This window comes from Carcharhinus amblyrhynchos, chromosome 6 (genome assembly GCF_965287045.1).
Source record: "Carcharhinus amblyrhynchos chromosome 6, sCarAmb.v2.hapA, whole genome shotgun sequence".
NCBI classification, from domain to species: Eukaryota; Metazoa; Chordata; class Chondrichthyes; order Carcharhiniformes; family Carcharhinidae; genus Carcharhinus; species Carcharhinus amblyrhynchos.
The window spans coordinates 45,742,152-45,761,663 of record NC_137329.1 but is presented as its reverse complement, the minus strand read 5'-3'; the positions used below and the strand labels follow the sequence as shown (position 1 = coordinate 45,761,663).

Sequence of the window (19,512 nt, the reverse complement as noted above, 5' to 3'; positions counted from 1 at the left end):
CATAATCTAATCCATTATTAATTTCCTTTCCTTTCTTCTTGTCCTTCTGAAATGTCAAATACCCATGAATATTTCTGTCCCAGTGTGGTCACTTTGTAACCATGTCTCAGTAATGACTACCACATCATACTCATTTATCTTTATTTGTGCCATCAATTCATCCATCTTGACATGAGTGCTGTGTGTGATCAGCTGAAGAGCCTTTAATTTGATCTATTTACCATTCTGCCTACTCTGACCTTATTTGCTATTGCACTCTTATGTTTGTACACTCTGTTGCTTGCTGTCACACTCTGGTTATCATGACCTACAAGCAACCCTGCACGATTGCCTTGTCATTCTTCTTTAACTTGCCAAATCTCCCGTCATGTTCACCCTCTCCCCCTCCCATTATTTAGTTTAAAGCCCTCTCCACAGCCCCAATTATATGATTCATCAGTACACTGGTTCCAGCATGGTTCAGGTGAAGGCTGTCCCAACAATAAAGCTTCCTCTTTCCCCATTACTGGTGCTATGAATCAAAACCTATTTCTCCCACATCAATTCCTACGCATTCAACTCTCTGATCTTATTTTGCTCTTGGCTCAGGTATTAATCCAGAGATTGGTACTTTTGTGGTTTTGCTTTTTACTTTAGCCTCTAATTGCTCAAACACCCTCAAAAGAATCTCTTCCTTAGTTTTCGGGATATCATTGACACCCACATTAACCACACTGACTGGATCCTACTCCAAGTTCCTCTCCAACCCTGAGGAGGTGTCCTTAACTCTGCACCAGGCAGACAACCCAACTTCAGGACTCATGCTGTCAGCTGCAGAGAAAAGTATCTATACTCCTAACTATACTGTCCCCTGCTACAACTACATTCATTTTGCTCCCCCCACTTGTATGGCCATGGTGCCGTGGTCAGTTTGGTCATCCTCCCTGCCGACCCTCCTCTCATTCACACAAACTTCAAGAACCTTGAAGCTGTTGAACAATTGCAAGGACTGAGGCACCTCCATTGCTCCCTTCTGGATCCCTGCACCTGCCTCACTTAGAGGCACACCCTGTCCAGGACCATGGACCAAATCTGAAGTGCCTAGCTGAGACAGCGTGACTGTCTCCTGGAGCGAAGTGTCCAGGTAATTTACCCCCTGCCTGATCCATCACAATGTCTGATGCTTGGACTCCAGCTTATCAGTTTGGAGCCGAAGCCCCCTAAGCAGCAGCCACTTACTGTGGGTGTCATTCAACAATTATCTGTAGTTATATCACAGAGTTAACTAACTACACTATGAATTTAACATAATACTTATATCTTTCCAGTACTGGCCCACTTTGGAGGAGAAATAAACTTAAAACTCATCAGTTGTCTGCCTGTACACCTAATTAATGCCTCCAGCCATCAGCTATCAAGTCTTGCTATCTCCAAATCCCTATCTTGGACCATTTCTTTTTGTAAAAGACCAGAACAGAACCTCCTTTCTCTCTCACGGAACGAAATTCCCTCACTTTTCAAATTCTAGGATTGAAACGCCCAATCTCATGGCAGCCAGTTTCCAGCTGTACCTTTGTTCAATTTCTGTTTGCCTATCAAAGGCACATTGTAACTGGCATGATCCTCATTGTCTGCTACACTTCCACATTCTGTATCATTGGCAAATTTTGGAATCTTACTCTGTATTTGAATATCATTTATATGTATCAAAAACAAAATATCAAAAATGAAATGGTCCTAGCACTGATCCTTGGGAAACATCACTGTCTACTAACCTCCAGATATACAATCATTTGCTATGACTCCCTGTTTTTTACCCTTAAACCAATTTTTTAACCCAAGCTGAAACTGGTCCTACTATTCCATGAGTCTCGATTTTGTTAACTAATCTTTTAATCAGAGAATTACAGAATTGTTCCAGCCCGAAGAAGATCATTTGGCCCATCGTATCTGTGTCAGAGATCCTGGATACTAGCAACCTTAGGCACTCTTAATCGACTTGGATACAAACAATGCTGGACACCAGGCATTATCCAATGCGAGGCCTTTAATGACTTGTGCATAAGGAGAAACCAGCTTGCAGTTGTCCTGCAATGTTTGTGAAGTTACAAACAAACAACTTGGCAGTTGTAGTCAATTACAGCAAATCAGAAACAAACAACTTTTCTAATCCTTCATTTGCATCCATATTCACCAATTAAGTCCTGGTTTTTTGCTCTTTCTCATATGATGAAAAATATGCTAATCCTTTATTTGCATATCATATCCCCAAATCTTGCCTTTGGTAGTTGTTATGAAAAAATCTGGTCTTGCTCATCCTCTGGTGAAGGCCAAAAAGTAGAATGATACGGGGCCTACGCAGATCAAGATCAGCCTGTTTATGCTGAATAGCAAACACTGACCCCTTTTGAAGGTCTTTAAACTGATAAACATTTTCCACTACTGTACAGAGAAGCATGAAACTTTAGTTTGAAAACTTCAACTTCTGCGCAATTTAACTTCCAAACTATGAAACTTCAATCTGAACATTTTAACTTCCACATCTGCGCCATTTCCCTGAATGATCAATTCACTTGGTGCCATTCCCTCATCTTCTCCCCATAACCCTGCACATTCTTCCTTTTCATGTCATTTCTAATTACTTCTTGAATGCCTCAGTTGAACCTACCTCCACCACTGTCTGGTGTTGCATTCCAAATACCAACCACTTGTGGCATGAATTTTCTTTTCCTCATAGCCATTTCTTCTTTTGCCATACTATCTTGAAACTGTGGTGTTTGTTCTTGATCCGTTTGTGAGTGGGAACAGATTTTCCCTCATTACTCTGTCCGGACCCCTGATGATATATTTCTATCAAATCTCCACTCAGTCATTTTTCCCAAAGGAAACAGTTTCAACTTCTCCAATCTACCTTTGTAACTGAATTTCCTCATTCCTGGAACTATTCTTGTCAGAGTTACTGTCCTTCATGTGACATGGACAGCGGACCTGTATGCCTAAGCACATTAATGATCCTTAACAGTATTTGTAGAAGAGCAAAGAGGTGACCTGGCCAACAGTCCTCCCTCTGCCAACATCAACAAAGCATAATAAACGAGTCATTCACTTCATTGCTGTTTTCAGGTCCTGTGTCCTAAATTAATGTAGTAAATATGCTTAAAAGAGAGACAATGGCCTAGTGGCGTTATTGCTTGATTATTAATCCAGAAACTCAGCTAATGTTCTGGGTTGATCTCAGTTCAAACTCTGCCGTGGCGGATGGTGGAATTTAAATTCAATAAAAAATATTTGGAATTAAGAATCTACTGGTGACATGAAACCATTGTCAATTGTTGTGAAAATCCATCTGGTTCACTAATGTCCTTTAGGGAAGGAAATCTGCCATCCTTTACCTGGCCTGACCTCTATGTGATTCCAGAGCCACAGCAATGTGGCTGACTCTCAACTGCCCTCAGGCAATTGGGGATGGGCAATAAAGGCTGGGCAGCCAGTGACGCCATGTCCCACAAATGAATAAAAAAAATAACTAATTCTAAAATGAACCACTAAGAGAGGTGCCACACAAATGCAAGTCTTTCTTTTTGTTTTTCCTCTGTGGTCTGCATCGCTGTTTGAAGCAAAAGGGAGGATTAGAAAAGAAAATGCCTTGATGAAGGAGTAAACAAATGAGAGGAGGGCTGAAAATGGGGAAAATAACCTACACAAAATAGTGAGAATCATCAACATGTGATCTTCTGTCACTGAACCCTGTCCCATTGTAGACTGCTCTTACCTGTAGATGCAGCTGAGAGTGAGGTAAAGCAGCATAAAGATGAGGAACTCCTTGTACAGTAGTTTGTATATGCTGCCTTTCCACTGTAACAACAGCTTGGAAAACCCGCACAGGCGGGCATTAGCCACGCGGCTTGTGTAGGTCACGGTCATCCTGCAGGCTGAAGGGAGGAACAGTATGTCAACTATTGCCAGGAGATGTATGAAGCAAGTTTTTTATCCAGAGGATGGTGGGTGCCTGGAACTCACTGCTGAGGGAGGTGGTGGAAGCAGATACATTCATGACTTTTAAGGGTAATTTTGACAAATACATGAATAGGATAGGACTAGAGGGGTAAGGTCCTTGGAAGGGTAGGAGGTTTTAGTTCAGTCGGGCAGCATGGTCGGTGCAGGCTTGGAGGGCCGAAGAGCCTGTTTCTGTGCTATAATTTTCATTGTTCTTTGTTCTTTATTCTAACGTTGGCGTCTCTTTAACTGAAGGATGGTTGTCAGAGCATCTGATGTCCCAGGATCCCCGGTCAAAAAGATACTAGCTAGAGCTAACTCTTAGAAACTCCTAGATTGACTCAGGAAAGTGTCTGAGATTGGGTGTTCCAAGACCTCCTGTTTAGGGACAGATTATAGTCTAGTACTTTGGAGAGACACCAAGGTTGCAAAGCTGATTGGCTTGATTTGTTGTGGGGAAACTCCTGTTGATCAAGCATTTGCAAATGTTTGGTTAGAAGTTGTTCATTGTGCTGGTAGAGATATACATACTTAAGCTAAATGTTGCAAAATTACCTGCAAAAAGTGTCTAAAAATAGGAGGGTATCAGTAAGATCTTTACTCTTGCCAAAGGATAGCATTCATCACAGGACATTTGTGGAGATGAGGGGTGCATTTTTTAGGGCTAAGTAGCAGAGCACTTGCTGGGAAGGTCACATTTGCATAGGACATTGCAAGTTGACATATATTTTTCCCAGGTTGGGACTTTCCATAATAATCCAGAAATGACTAAAGTTATTGTCACTGGTTGAGGATTGCTATAAGAATCCAATATACAGATCTGTATTAGAACCCATTATTGCAGCTAAAGGTAAAGCCTGAATAGAAAGTGTTAAACAACATTACTGTTGAGGAATCATTCAGTAAGTTAGAAGGTGGGAAGCACTCAGCACACAGATGTGAAATGTGTAGTTTCAGCAGTTAAGATGGACCGGCAGCTTTAGAGGTTGAGGTAGGTTGGGAAGCTGGAGTTGATGTCCTAAAACTGCAAAGAGATTTGTATGGATGTTACAGTTAACTTAAGTTAGAATCTAGAATGACTTCATGATGATATTGTCAAGAGGCCAGGTTTAAGGAACCAAGTGGTTGCCCCTAAATTGCCCCTTAGTGTCCAAAGATGTGTAGGTAAATGCACATGGTAATTGCATGGGGTTACAGGGATAGGGTGAGGGGGGAGGCTTGGGAAGGATACGCTTTCAGAGAGTTGGTGCAGACTCAATGGGCCAAATGGTCTGCTTTTGCACTGTAGGGACTCTGTGGTTCTAAGTGAAGACCCCAGAAGTCCTGGGATCCATGGGAAAGACAGACCAACAAGAGTTAAACTAATGTATCATGCCATATCTCAGTTAATGGAATGTTAAGTATCAACCTTTATTGTTCAATGAACCTTGTTAGTTTGCATTCTAAATTAGTGATAGTCTTTTTTGCCAATAAGGTTATTCCATGACAAGAATTTTCTTGCTTTGGGGTTTAGTATTGAGTCTAAACTTCTACAAGACCCACAGTAATGTGGCTGACTTTTAACCACCCTCTGAAGTGGCTAAAATGCCATTCAGTTCAAGGGCAATCAAGCCTTGCCAGCAAAACCCACATCTCACTGAATAAAAATTGAAATATCACCTTTCTGTAAGTATTATTCACCTGCAAAGGCGATTTCTAATTTTGTGGGCAGTTGAAATTTACACATATACTTCGGAGGAGTCAATGACTATTTCAAATCCTGGCTGGGGTTTTAATCCAACCCAGCACAAGTGTATTGAAGCAGGGCACTTGCAACTGTCCAGTCTGATACCAGCTAACTCTGCACAATCAGAAGATTGAGCTTGGCATACTTCAAGACCGCAAATGTTTTTACCAAGCTAGTGATCAGCTTGAGAGAAACTGCTTTTATAAATTAAACTGGGAACCTGTCTATGCTCCTAGGCTGATGGACATGGTTTCCAATACTTTATTTCACAGAAGAGCAGCAGAGATCTTCTTGGTGTCACTGGGCATTATTTACCCTTAAATCGACAGCCAACATAATTAGTTTGCTGTTTGTGGGAGCTTGCTGTGCCTAAATTGGCTGCCACATTTTCAGCATTACAACAGCAACTACACTTCAAACAACACTGCTTCAGCTGTAAAGTACTTTGCAACATCTTGAGATCATGAAAGGAATGCTATAAGTGCAGCTTCCTTTCGAAAAGGCTGCATGTTTCTAGGGATAGTTGGATTCAAATTGTAAGAAGTGAAAATATTATAATTTGGAGAATGTTGTGCATCTTTTCAGAGAGTGGGAGAATGTTGGATTACAGTGTTGCTGAAGTAATTATAACAGAGTATAGCACAGTATTATCCAACATGGTGTCTATGGCAACACAGAGCATTGGACTGTAACAGATTAATGCATTAGTTTGTCACATATTGAAAATTCAGTTTCAAACAGTAATAGAGTGAGAATATCCAAATACCACATCGTAAATATTAACAGTGCTGATGGAATGAAGTAAGATTGCAACATAGCAAGACTATCAAAATGTTAAAATGGGTACACAGTGTTAAAATGGGTACACAATATTAAATGGGTACACAGTACATTTGGACAAGTCTGAGACTGATTGTAATCCAATTGTTCCCTTTAATGTTTGGTAACCTGAACATGATTTATTTCCTTTCGGGATAATTTGCTGGGTTTTTTTCTGGCTTAGCTTTTTGAAAGCAGAGTTACCCACACCAACTGAAACCCCATCGTTAAAAGTCCAAAATGACCCATTGCAGATGTAGAATATCTCTCTTCAACTATACTTTGAAGCTACCCCAGTCACTTAGTTTTGCTAGTTAGACTGTGAATGAGCGAGGATGCTGGCAATATTGATTAGTTAAAACAATCAGAAGTCAGTTTACAAATGGTACTTACTGTAATTTACTGCTGCAGGCTCCCTGTTTTCTTTCTGTTTGTGTTTTGATTTTCAGAAGGCTCCAGAAGGCTCATTTTGTGTGTGTGTATTAATACTGCAAAAGAAAAGTGTGTGGAATTTCCAAACCCTTTCAAGTAGTTGTGGTCACTTGATCAGTTAATCCGCAAGTTTACAACGCTGCTTTGTTCTTGTGTTAATCTTTCTCAGACATTTTCTTAAGTTTTTATTGCTATTTCACAACACAAAGTGGTTGGACATAGAAACTTGTAAAATACCAAACCGATATTTGACCATCAAGATTAAGATCCTCAAAAACATAATTTTTGCATTTTCTACACTTTTAAAATCTCACTGTGTAGCCTTTGGCTCTCTGTTCGCCGCAATATTTTTGCAGCTAATACACATCTCAACCACACCCTCTCTGACTTTTGATGATCTAATTTTCATTAAAACAATGACTCTTGTCCTTCTGAGTTGGCTCTCATCTCTACTTCCTTAAGTCCAAGAGATGCAGCCTAGAAAAGATATGATGGCACTGCAGGAACTCACCAAAGTTCCTTAGACAGCACATTCCAAACCCCCGACTTCCACCATTTAGAAGGACAAGGGCAGCAGATGCATAGAAACACCACCACCTGGAAGTTCCCCTCCAAGCCACTCACCATCTTGACTTGGAAATATATCGCCGTTCCTTTGCAGTTGCTGGGTCAAAATCCTGGAACCCCCCTCCATGTGGGTGTACCTGCAGACTGCAGCGGTTCAAGAAGGCAGTTCACCACCACCTTTTCGAGGGCAATTAGGGATGGGCATAAATACTGGCCTAGACAGCAATACCTACATCCCATGAAAAATGAAAGAAAAAACAGATTTAGCCATTTACTGCCAGATCTGGCTGAATCACTATCGGTACCTGCTCTTGCCTGCTAAGACTGTTCACTATTCAGGATCATCTGGGAATGCAAAGATAACACTGGCTTCTTTGTTTTACTGCACCGCCTCCTCCTGCACACTCACTTCCAACAATTAGTGGAGGTGCTCAAAAGTCAAAACCATCCAACCAGCTGTTTCTGCCACATTTCCCTTTCCACTAGCCAACCAGCCCAATCTTCCTGTATTGCTCCTCCTGCCCTGAACATACGCTTTTCTCTCTCTTATTGCCCCTCACATCTTCAGTGGGTTCACCTTAGAGTTCTATGCATAAACTATTTAGGTGAAAATGTGGGGCAATGATAAGCAAGTTTGCAGATGACACCAAGATTGGTAGGGTGATTAATAGTGAAGAAGATGGTCGTAGGTGACAGGAAGATACAGATGGGTTGGCCAGATAGGTAGAATAGTGGCAGATGGTATTTAACTTTGATAAGTGCAAGGTGATGCACTTTAGAAGAAGAATCAAAATGAAGGAGTATTTCATGAATGGCAGGACACTGGGGGTAGTTCAGAGGAACAGAGGGATATTGGGATAATTATTCGCAGATCCCAGAGATCAGCAGATCATGTGAATAGTATAGTTAAGAAGGCTTAAGAAAGCATATGGGACACTTGCTTTCATCAGTTGTAGTATAGAGTATAAGAGCAAGGAGGTAATGTTGGTGTTGTACAGAGCACTGGAATACCGTGTGCAATTCTGGTCACCTCACTATAGGAAGGATGTGATTGCATTAGAAGCGGTATAGAAGAGTTTTATAAGGATGTTGCCTGGGATGGAGCATTTTGAGCTATAAGGAGAGACTGGATAGGCTTGGATTGTTTTCTTTAGAGTAGAGAAGACTAAAGGGGGACATGATTGACATGTAGAAAATTATAAGGGATATGGACAGGGTGAGTTGGAAGCACTATTTCCCTTGTTTGAGGGGTCAATCATGAGGGGGCATAATTTTAAGTCAAGGGGCAGGAGATTCAGAGAGGATTTGAGAAAAAACTCTTTCACATAGGAGGTGGTTAGAATCTGGAATGCACTGCCTGGGAAGATGGTGGAGACGGAAAACTTACAACCATAGAAAATTACAGCTCAGAAACAGACCTTTTGGCCCTTCTTGTCTGTGCTGAACCATTTTTTGCCTAGTCTCACTGACCTGCGCTTGGACCATATCCCTCCAATCCCTCCACACCCCTCTCATCCATGAACCCGTCCAAGCTTTTCTTAAATGTTAAAAGTGACCCCGCATTTACCACTTTATCCGGCAGCTCATTCCACACTCCCACCACTCTCTGCGTGAAGAAGCCTCCCCTAATATTCCTTTTAAACTTTTCTCCTTTCACCCTTAACCCATAGTTTTTTTTCTCCCCTAGCCTCAGTGGAAAAAGGCTGCTTGCATTCGCTCTATCTATTCCCATCAAAATCTTATACACCTCTATCAAATCTCCCCTCATTCTTCTATGCTCCAGGGAAAAAAGTCCTAACCTATTCAATCTCTCTCTGTAACTCAGCTTTTGAACAACCTTCAAAAAGTATTTGGATGAACACTTAAAACATCATAACATTCAAGGATAGAGGACAAATCCTGGAAAATAGTGGTAGATATTGTCGGTGCAGACTCTATGGGCCGAAGGGTTTTTTGTGCATTCTATGGTTCATAGGCATTATGGCACAGAAGAAGACATTTGGCTCATTTACTCCATTCCAGCTTTCTATAGAACAACCTAGTCAGCCTCATTGCCTAGAAAGCCAATACATTTCAACATCTCATTGAGAGGCAGACTCAATATTCATCACTTACAATTTCTTTCTAAATAAAAACACATTTTTTCTTTCTAACTCACATGCTGCTTATTAACCGCATGAGGTGAGGTGCTGGAATAGGGTCCCATTCAGCTAGGAAATCAGCCACCCACATTAGCTGTTATTGTCTCCATGGTAACTGTAGGCCTTAACCAGGATTATTGCTTTAAGCAGGCCTTTAGCTGGCAGCCCATAATTGCTAATAGCTATTTTGTTATTACGCAGAGAAAAGGGAAATGCTGGAGTTACGCATCAGGCTTCCCAGTATGTGAAAGGAGAAAGAGATAGTTTAACTGTTTGGGCTTACTGCCTTTGGCAGAATAACTGAAATCCAGAAATATTAACCTAACTTTTTTGGATGTTGGCAGACATGCTGTGCACTTTCACCGTTTTCTGTCATTAGAGCAAAACAAGTACATGTTACTCACAAGACTCACATCCTGCTCCCCTTGACCTGATTCTCACTAAACTGCTAATCCCTCAGCTTCCTCTCCTGACCCGCTTGTTAGTCGATATTATTAATAGTTCTCTCTCCCCTGGTGTTGTACCTCTCTCCTTTAAAATCTGCAATTACCACCTCCCTCCTCAAAAAATAAACAAACAATCGTCCCATCTCCCATCTCCTTTGCTTCTTTGAATGTGTTGTTGCTTCCCAAATCCATGCTAATCTTTCTGGGAACACCATGTTTGAATCCCTTCAATCTGGTTCCCTCTTCTCCCAGATGTTGAAACAGCTCTTGTCAAAGTTACACTTGGCATCGTATGGGATGAAGGTCAACTACCGCACCACCCCTCCCCCCACCCCCACTCAGCCTTTTTGACCTCAACCTTTGACCTCCAATGCTTCTCTGCTGGTGATGATGTGGACATGCCAGCGTTGGACTGGGGTAAACACAGTAAAAAGTCTAACAACACCAGGCTTAAGTCCAACCAATTTATTTGATAGTAAACTTGCAAGCTTTCGGCAAGCTTGTGAGTTTACTATCAAATAAATCGGTTGGACTTAAACCTGGTGTTGTCAGACTTCTTACTGTGTTCTCTGCTGTGGTCCAGTGGGTGAGACTGTTCTCCCTTGGTTCCACTCTTATCGATTTAGCTGTAGTCAGATTATCATTAGCAATATCTCCCTGCCCCCCACCCCCCCAGACTATATCTGATCTGCAGGGAGGTCTTGGTGACATCATCCAGAATCGCAGCATTAGTTTTCACACACATCCTGGCAACACCCAGTTCTACCTCGTCACTACTTTTCTCCTCCCTGCCACTGTTGCTAAATTATTAGAGCGCTTATCTGACATCCAGTACTGGACGAGTAGAAATTTCTTGCAATTAAATATTGGAAACACTGAAGTCTTTGTTTTCAGACCTGCTCCAAACTCTGCTTCCTTAGCGACTGACTCCATTTCTCTCCCTGGCAACAGTTTGAGACTAAATTAATCTGCTCACAGCCTTGATTTCATATTTGACCCTGAGATGAACTCTGGTTGGAGTGGCACGACGGTACAGTGGTTACTCTGCTACCTCACAGCATCAGGGACCTGGGTTCAATTCCTGGCTTGGGTCACTGGATCACTGCCTGTATGGACTCTTCATGTTCTCCCTGTGTCTGCATTGATTTCCTCCAGATGCTCCACTTTCCTCCCACAGTCTGAAAGACGTGCTGGTTAAGGTGCATTGGTCATGCTAAATTCTTCCTCAGTGTACCTGAACAGGTGCCGGATTGTGGCAACTAGGGGATTTTCACAGTAACTTTATTGCAGTGTTAATGTAAGGCTCTTGTGACACTGATAAATAAATTTAAAAAACAACCATATCTTCATGCTATCACGAAATTGCCTATTTCCAACTTCTTTATCTCACCCCATTTGTCCTTTTCTCAGCTCCTCCTGAGACCCTCATGGTTATTCTTGGTACCAATATCTTGGTTACTTGACTATTCCAATGGCCTCCTAAATCCTAAATTGCCATAACCTTGAAGTCATCCAAAACTCTACTACCTTTAGTTAATCCATTCCCCTACTCTCACTGATATATATTGGCTCCCAGTCAGCAACATCTTGATCTTAAAATGTTCAACTCTTTTTTTAAAGCGTCTCTTCTGGTTAGCCATTAGGAGTGTGATCAGCTCTGGACACCATTACTGTCAGATTATGCTTTGATTGGTGAGCTAGAGATGCAAACAATGAGCTGACAGTGCATAGCACAACAACTCCCCTCACTGGGGTAAGCAGAGAGTTAAAAGAACTGCGGCCTGTGGAGTGGTACAGTGGTCAGCACTGCTGCCTCCCAGCGCCAGGGACCCAGGTTCAATTCTGGCCTTGGGTCACTGTCTGTGCGGAGTTTGCACTTTCTCCCTGTGTCTGTGTGGGTTTCCTCCGGGTGCTCTGGTTTCCTCCTTCAGTCCAAAGATGTGCGGATTAGGTTGATTGGCCATGCTAAATTGACTCTAGTGTCAGGGAAATCAACAGAGTAAATGTGTGGAGATGTGGGAATGGGGCCTGGCTGGGATTGTGGTCAGTACAGACTCAATGGGCCGAATGGCCTCCTTCTGTACTGTAGGGATTCTATGAGTGAAGACAGGAACATAATGTACTTGTGTTGGATGGTATGACAAACAGAAATCATTTTTGTCCAACATGAATTTCTAAATCTTGCTGGTCACAACATATTCAAGGTTAAAATTGGTTACTGCTGGATATTAATGCAAATTTTAGAGAATGCATTTCCCCAACAGATTGGTATACACACTTTAGGCCAATGGCATCAAACTTGTTCAGGAAGCCCTTATATACATTATATGGGTTAATTGCTACCATTGTCCTTGCTCATACAAAGTGATTAAAACAGAACAATGGCTCAAGCTAGTCAATTCAAATACAAACATCTTATGAAAAAGAAAGACCTGCATTTATATATATTTTTCAGCTCACCCATGCCTGCCATGGGATGATTTTACCATCTACCATGGCAGGATTTGAGCCAAGGACCCCCAGAGCATTGTTCTAGGTTTGTGGACTATCAGTTCAATGACCTAGACCACCAGGCTACAGGAAGAAAGACTAGCATTTTTCTAGTGCTGTTCACAACCGCCAGATGTATCAAAGAGCTTTACACACAATGAAGTATTTCTGAAGCGTAGTTATTGACGTAATGTAGGGGTCAGGCAGCCACACAGCAAATTCCCACAAGCAGCACTGTTGCAATGACTGGATCACCTGTTGATTGAGGAATGAATATTGGCCGGGACACAAAGGAGAACTCCTCTGCTCTTCAAAATAATGTCATGGGATCTATTATGTCCTCTGATGAGGGCAAATGTGGCATTGGATGGATGTCTCATCTAAAAGATGACACCACCATCTTGTCCTTTTAGATGGTAGTGGTCATGGGTTTGAAAGGTGCTGCCTAAGGAGCCTTGGTGAATTTCAGCAGTGCATCTGGTAGATAGTACACACAGCTGCCATTTAACTGCTGGGTTTGTGGGAGCATTGAGGTCACGTTCTGCATGCAGGAAGGGACCTCAAATATTGAAAGACTTGGATCCAATGGAGTGATTCAGTTCTTGATGCCAAATCAACACTGAGATGCGTGAATTACGCATATCCTACTGGCAAGCAGAATTAGGGTCTGAAAGAGCAGGAGTGGAAATCTTGGAACCTCTTCTGTCTCGGGCTTCTCGGGCTTCTCGGGCTTCTCTGCCTTCTGTGACTGTGATTGTGTCGGACTATCTCTCCTCACGCAACTTAATGTTCTTACACAGCCAGGAAATGGCCAGGCAGGGCCAATTCGGTGGTTTTGCATTCTTTTAGCAGAGGGCTGGCCCTGTGCGGATGTGCAGAGAATAGAGAAGAACCGTGAGCAAGAGCAGGTCTGCTGACCTGATACAGAGCACCTGTATTTTGTAAGAGCATGTCCCAGGGAAAAGGACATGGAGGAGGACAGGGAGAGTGTTCCAAACCAGAGAGGAAGACTGGGAGAGGTTCCAAAAATTATTCCCAAGCAAGGGATAAAAGCAAGAGGGCAGAAATAGATCCCTTAAATGGAGTCAGAGAATGGAGCAGAGTAATAAAGTCCAAATTCAAGAAAAAGCTGCAGGGAGCAGACTTCAAGAAAAATGGGCACAGAGGAGGCCTGTAGGCCTGAAAAGGCAGCCAAAGGTTGGTGACTGCATGCTGCAGACTGTTGGGACAAAGGTGTCCCTTTGGAGCAGCAATGTTCTGCATGGCACGGCCAAAAATCTGTGATGATGCATGAAAGGTGAGGCTTGTGTGTACTTGAGATATCGGGGAAAAGTATCTCAGAAAGCAAGATTGAAACTGCGAGGCGGCTCATTGTTGAAGACATTCGAGTGGAAGTGACATTTGAAGAGAATTTTAAGGTGAGATCTTCAGCTGTGGTATTTGGGAATTTTCATGAGAAAGATGAAGGTTCGGAGAAATTGGCAGTTGGTTTACAGTGAGACAAATGTATGGGTCAGTTGTTGAGTAATCCATAGAATCTGTTTTGGTTGCACCTGTCATCTATTGTGTAGCGTGATGTGTGACCACAGTTTGCCTGTTAATTCACATATACCTCATTCATATCCTGAATAAAAGAGCATAAGATAGATATTGTGAATTGTTTTATCTTTCTGAACTTGTAAAATGCACTTTTGTTTGTTCAAAACCTGTGGAATCGTGTGGTTTTATTCACTCTTAGCATTTTGACTCTCAAACTTTATCTATTGGTCTGTAATGGAATTTGCCAACCAATGAGAAGTTGTCCTTTGTAACCTTGCTATCTCTGGCATTGAGCTAGATATACACCTAACTTCAAAGCTGTATCCTAAATCTCTAGACTTAAGCCTTGCTGTAGTCTCGGTTTTTTATCTTCTTTATTTTCTTTCTGCTCTTTTCCACCTCTTGAGAGTGCTTCACTGCTCAGCCGTTGAGGTCTGGAGTTAATTATTACAGGGCAATAACTTAATGAAACTGGTTTCTTATTACAGTCTGTATGTGACTGGCCAAGGGTCAAAGTGTCTGGCAGTGTACGTCAGTAAAATTCTGCAGCTGAGTTCACTAAGAATATGAGCAGCTTGTGTCTGTTATTCACTCTCAATTTACCAACTAAGTTCCAAAGAGGCTTCCAAGTTTTTTTTTTCGCTGTGCAAGGTTTTGATTGCCTTCTTATGTGGGAGAACGAGACAGTTAGCATTTGTAAGATGGAACCTGGATCATGAGGAGTTACACCATGGGAGGTCTCATAAACATGGATATGAGGTAAATGCAGCTGCATCCGCCTTCCAGAGAATGGATCTGGACTCGATCATGACGGGGAAAGCTGGGATAGGGGTTCCTACCTCCTCTGCCCCTCACATTCAGCTAGATTCACTTGGCAGGGGTACAGACCTCTGCCCAGAAGGTACCAAGTGTCTGGAGTCTTGCACAGTGCTACACAGTGAAGACAAGCCGACCATTGATAGGTAAGAAACACAGAGGTGGGAGGAGCGGGAAGAATATACTTAATTCTTATGCATTATAGTCTTTTCAGACCAGAGTCTGCTCAATGCAAGGACTTTTCATAAATTAAAAGAAGCCACAAATCACCAAATTACATCACAAAACATAAGCACAGAATGTAATCTGTTTAAATCCAACGCTTAATCTTAACATATGATTTACATCTTATGATATGAAGATATTAGTTTAAGATTCTGCTCTAGCTTGAGCCACAATCCTATCCTCCACCTCTGCTGTGAGTGATTTTAATCATGCCACTATTTTATAGAACCTACAGTGCAGAAAGAGGCCATTCGACCCTTTGTGTCTGCACTGACAATAATCCCATCCAGGCCCTATCCCTGTAAGTCCACATATTTACCCTGATAATTCCTCTAACCAACGCATCCTGGGATACTAAGGGTCAATTTAGCATGGCCAGTGCACCTAACCAGCACATTTTTGGACTGTGGGAGGAAACCCACGTAGACATGGGGAGAAAGTGCAAACTCCACACAGACAATGACCCAAACCGGGAGTTGAACCTAGGTCCTTGGAACTGTGAGGCAGCAGTGGTAACCATTGTACCACCGTGCTACACATGCCTGTGTCCATGCCTTCAGCTGCCTGGCCCTAATCTCTGAAATGCCCCCTCCCCTTTCACTTCTCTACCTTGCTTTCCTCCTTTAAGACTCTCTTTAAAACCGCCCTCTGTGGCCTGGTGTCGTATTTTGTTTTTTTTGCGATGCAGTGAAGCATCATTGAGGAATTTACGTTAAAGGTGCTACATAAAAATATGTTGTTGATGTTGTAGATATGCTTCTGATGGTGTTTGGATTTGACATAAGGTATCTGAAAGTAATCCTGACTGTATTGAGATCCCAGTGTTTTATAAAGACAGCAACCCAGTTGCTCTGCACTCCCTTTTGGGTTTATGGGTTGGGCAAAAGCTGTCTTCCCAGCAGTAAAGTCAGCAAATGCCCACATGTAGTACTGATACTGAGGCTTCAAGCAAACTCTGGTCTGTGTGCATTTAAATCCCAACACAAGTTACTCAAATAAGAAAAATGTGATGTGGTACACATTATAAGCTGATGGTTCACAATGTTGATATCAATAATTCCCCACCCCACCACCGCGAACCAAAGGCAAGACGAGGAACTGAGATTGTGAAACATGTTCTTTGACTTGAATCAGTGGTGAAGACATAGAAAATGAATCTACTTTCATTATTTCATTGCACGTGTTAAAGTCAGGAGGAAATGGGATCTTATTTTTTACTTGTGTTTATCAAGATGAATGGTATTAGTCAGGAGTATTGAACACTTTGGGTTGGGTTTTTGTGAAGTTGGAGAGACTCCTCAGGCCTTTAGAAATGGTAGCCGTGGCCCAATTCCAGGATTTCTGACCTCATTCCGAGCATCCCCAATTTTCACCAGAGTGGGATATGCATGTTGGTTGGTACAGGTTGCGGGCCCACACCTTGCACTCCCGACCTGGCTGGCTCCATTGTGGAGATAGGCATCTCCTAGCCCTCTGCAATTCTTGTGGTCAGGTCAGTTTTTCAATGAGTCATGGTTCATGGCCTACTATAGGTATTGTGAACAATCATCTGGATGAAGGAACTTTTTGAAATGTAAGTTCAAAAGGTCTTTCCCATGCCAACCTGTGACCCTCTAGCTTCCCCCTCTCAGACCCCTGATCTTCCATGCCAACCTGTATCACTTCAGTGCTCAATTACCTAGTATACTCTCTGCACAAAACTAATGAACTCTACAGTAACAATTACAAGTGTGGAAAGCCTTTAAAAAGTCATTCATAAGAACATAAGAAATAGGAGCAGGAGTAGGCCATCTGGCCCCTCGAGCCTGCCCCGCCATTCAATAAGATCATGGCTGATCTGTCGTGGCTCAGTTCCACATTCCCGCCCTCTCCCCATAACACTTAATCCCCTCTCTTATCAAAAACCCATCAACCCGCATCTTAAAAATATTTAGCGAGGCAGCCTCCACCACTTCAACGGGCAGAGAATTCCAGAGATTCACCACCCTTTGAGTGAAGAAATTCTTCCTCAACTCCGTTCTAAACTGCCCCCCCTTTATCTTGAGGCTGTGCCCCCTAGTCCTACTGTCCTTTCTGAGCGGGAAGAGTCTCTCCACCTCTATCCTATCCATCCCATTCATCATCTTATACGTCTCAATGAGATCTCCCCTCATTCTTCTAAACTCTAACGAGTACAAGCCTAGTTTATTCAGCCTCTCCTCATAGCTCAACCCCCTCAACTCCGGCATCAGCCTAGTAAACCTCCTCTGCACTCCCTCCAAGGCCAAAATATCCTTGCGTAAGTACGGCGCCCAAAACTGCACACAGTACTCCAGCTGCGGCCTTAACAATGCCCTATACAGCCGCAGCAAGACCTCCCTACTTTTATATTCAATCCCCCTCGCTATGAAGGCCAGCATCCCATTCGCCTTCCTGACCACCTGCTGCACCTGCAGGCTGGGTTTTTGCGACTCATGCACAAGGACCCCGAGGTCCCTCTGTACCGTCGCCTGCTGCAGTTTTTCTCCACGTAAGTAATAATCCTTCCTACCACATTCATTCATAACTTTCTTATAAAAATTATTTTTACCACAGCCCTGTGAAAATGTCAATGAGGAGACACCAAGTAAGCAGGACAGATAGGGCAGAAGGGGCAAAGGTTAGCAGGAATGGTCTGATTTAAAAAAAGACACTCATTCAATGCCTGTTTAAACTGGGAGATACAGAGCCATGGAACTGTTCAGATGGTTAAGGCTCATTGCAAGATACTGCACATTGCAATAAAGGTTGGGGACTTACTACGTGCTTAATAAAAAGCTTGGCAGTAAGTGAGCATGTTGAATATTCCAGAAAGCAGGCATCCCTGTGCTGAAGCATTTCAGGGACCCTCACCCATTGTATTATCAGTACTGATGAGTGAGGGTGGAAGTTTTGCGCAGTTGGCCCCATTCCTTTTGGCACTGCATTGAGAATGCCCAAGTTTGTTAAATGAATCTTGGAGCCAGCAGACAGGAGAGGCCATTGGTGTCAGAGCTGACATCAGTCCCAGAGACGAAAGATGAGTCTCTGACTTGCTGCAGCACTAACAGATGGTTTTAACATATTTTGTAAGTTATAGTTTCAAATTTGTACAATTAAGGAAAATGAGTGAAGATTGACAATGAATGATTTTTGGTGAGGAAGACTGAGGTAAGCGGTAGGTTTGGGGAAATGCAATGCTTCCTGAGATGCAATTTGGGGGAATTATAGCATGTGGCGCACCTGTTCTGTTTAGGGGTATTAGCAGGTAATGCATTCTGAGCTAGGGAGGTTTAAGCAAATGCATTGACCAGGTTTTGAGATTTTTGGTCATTATTTCTTAATGGAGAAAGATTTGAGATCATTTTACAGCAACAACATCAAATTGCATTTATATAGTGCTTTTCACGTGATGAAATATTTCGAGGTATATCAAGCAAAATTTGACCTTGAGCCACTTAAGGGAGTATTGCGACCAGTGATCAAAAGCTTGGTCAGAGGGGTAGGTTTTTGAAGTGACACAGTGGTTAGCACTGCTGCCTCACAGTGCCAGGGACCTGAGTTCAATTCGAGCCTTGGGTCACTATCTGTGTGGAATCTGCACATTCTCCTTGTGTCTGTGTGGGTTTCTTCCGGGTGCTCTGATTTCCTCCCACAGTCTGAAAGATGTGCTGGTTAGATGCATTGGCCATGCTAAATTCTCCCTCGGTGTACCCGAACAGGTGCTGGAGTGTGGCGACTAGGGGATTTTCACAGTAACTTCATTGCAGCGTTAATGTGAGCCTACTTGTGACACTAATAAATAAACTTAAGAGAGAGAGAGAGAGAGGTAGAGAGGTTTAGGCAGGAAATTCCAGAGCTTGGGACACAGGTATTTTATGCTGTAAGGTGTGCTTTAGTAAATTTGTACAGGTATAAAGAAGCTCCTGCGGGCATTGATCATAATATGCATCAAATCCAGATGGGCTGGTTTGTGGGAATGTTACAGCTCATTGTTTATTCCAAAATTCTTTTTAAACCTTAACCAAACCACTAGGTGGAGAAATAGCAGATTGATAATGACCGATGGAATGTACATTACAGCTGCAGAGTGCATGGAACAGCAGTTTAAATGTGCGACTGGTGGAGACCTAGGGCCCAGAGCAAAAGATCAAAAATAGAGGGCAATTTTTTGCAAGTGGAGCATTCTAGAAAGATGGTAATACCACAAAAATAATTTGGTCATCTTACAATAGGTATAGGGTGTGAGGTTTATTATTCCTCCCCATTTTTTGAGGAGAGAGATTAAGTTGAGTGGAATTTTCTTGGACTATTACTGTGTGTTCACTTGCTCTCTGAA

The 19,512-nt window shown here is 42.5% G+C and overlaps 2 protein-coding genes across 4 annotated transcripts in view; one reads left to right on the top strand and one right to left on the bottom strand.

Moving 5' to 3' along the window:
* Positions 1-19,512, bottom strand: part of LOC145343872 (bestrophin-4-like) — a 48,028-nt gene that overhangs the window by 27,767 nt on the left and 749 nt on the right. Inside the window, exons 2-3 of the mRNA XM_080190346.1 lie at positions 6,914-7,008; positions 3,752-3,911 (exon numbers count right to left, since the gene is read on the bottom strand). Coding sequence (XP_080046472.1) covers positions 3,752-3,903 — 152 coding nt within the window. The 5' untranslated portion in view covers positions 3,904-3,911; positions 6,914-7,008. The remainder of the gene's footprint in view (positions 1-3,751; positions 3,912-6,913; positions 7,009-19,512) is intronic.
* rab3il1 (RAB3A interacting protein (rabin3)-like 1) overlaps positions 14,673-19,512 on the top strand; it is a 74,132-nt gene continuing 69,292 nt past the window's right edge. For 2 of the 3 annotated variants that reach the window (XM_080190349.1, XM_080190347.1), the window contains exon 1: positions 14,673-15,097. In XM_080190349.1, the coding sequence (XP_080046475.1) occupies positions 14,925-15,097 (173 nt within the window). In that variant the 5' untranslated portion in view covers positions 14,673-14,924. The remainder of the gene's footprint in view (positions 15,098-19,512) is intronic. The other variant, XM_080190350.1, reaches the window with a different exon arrangement.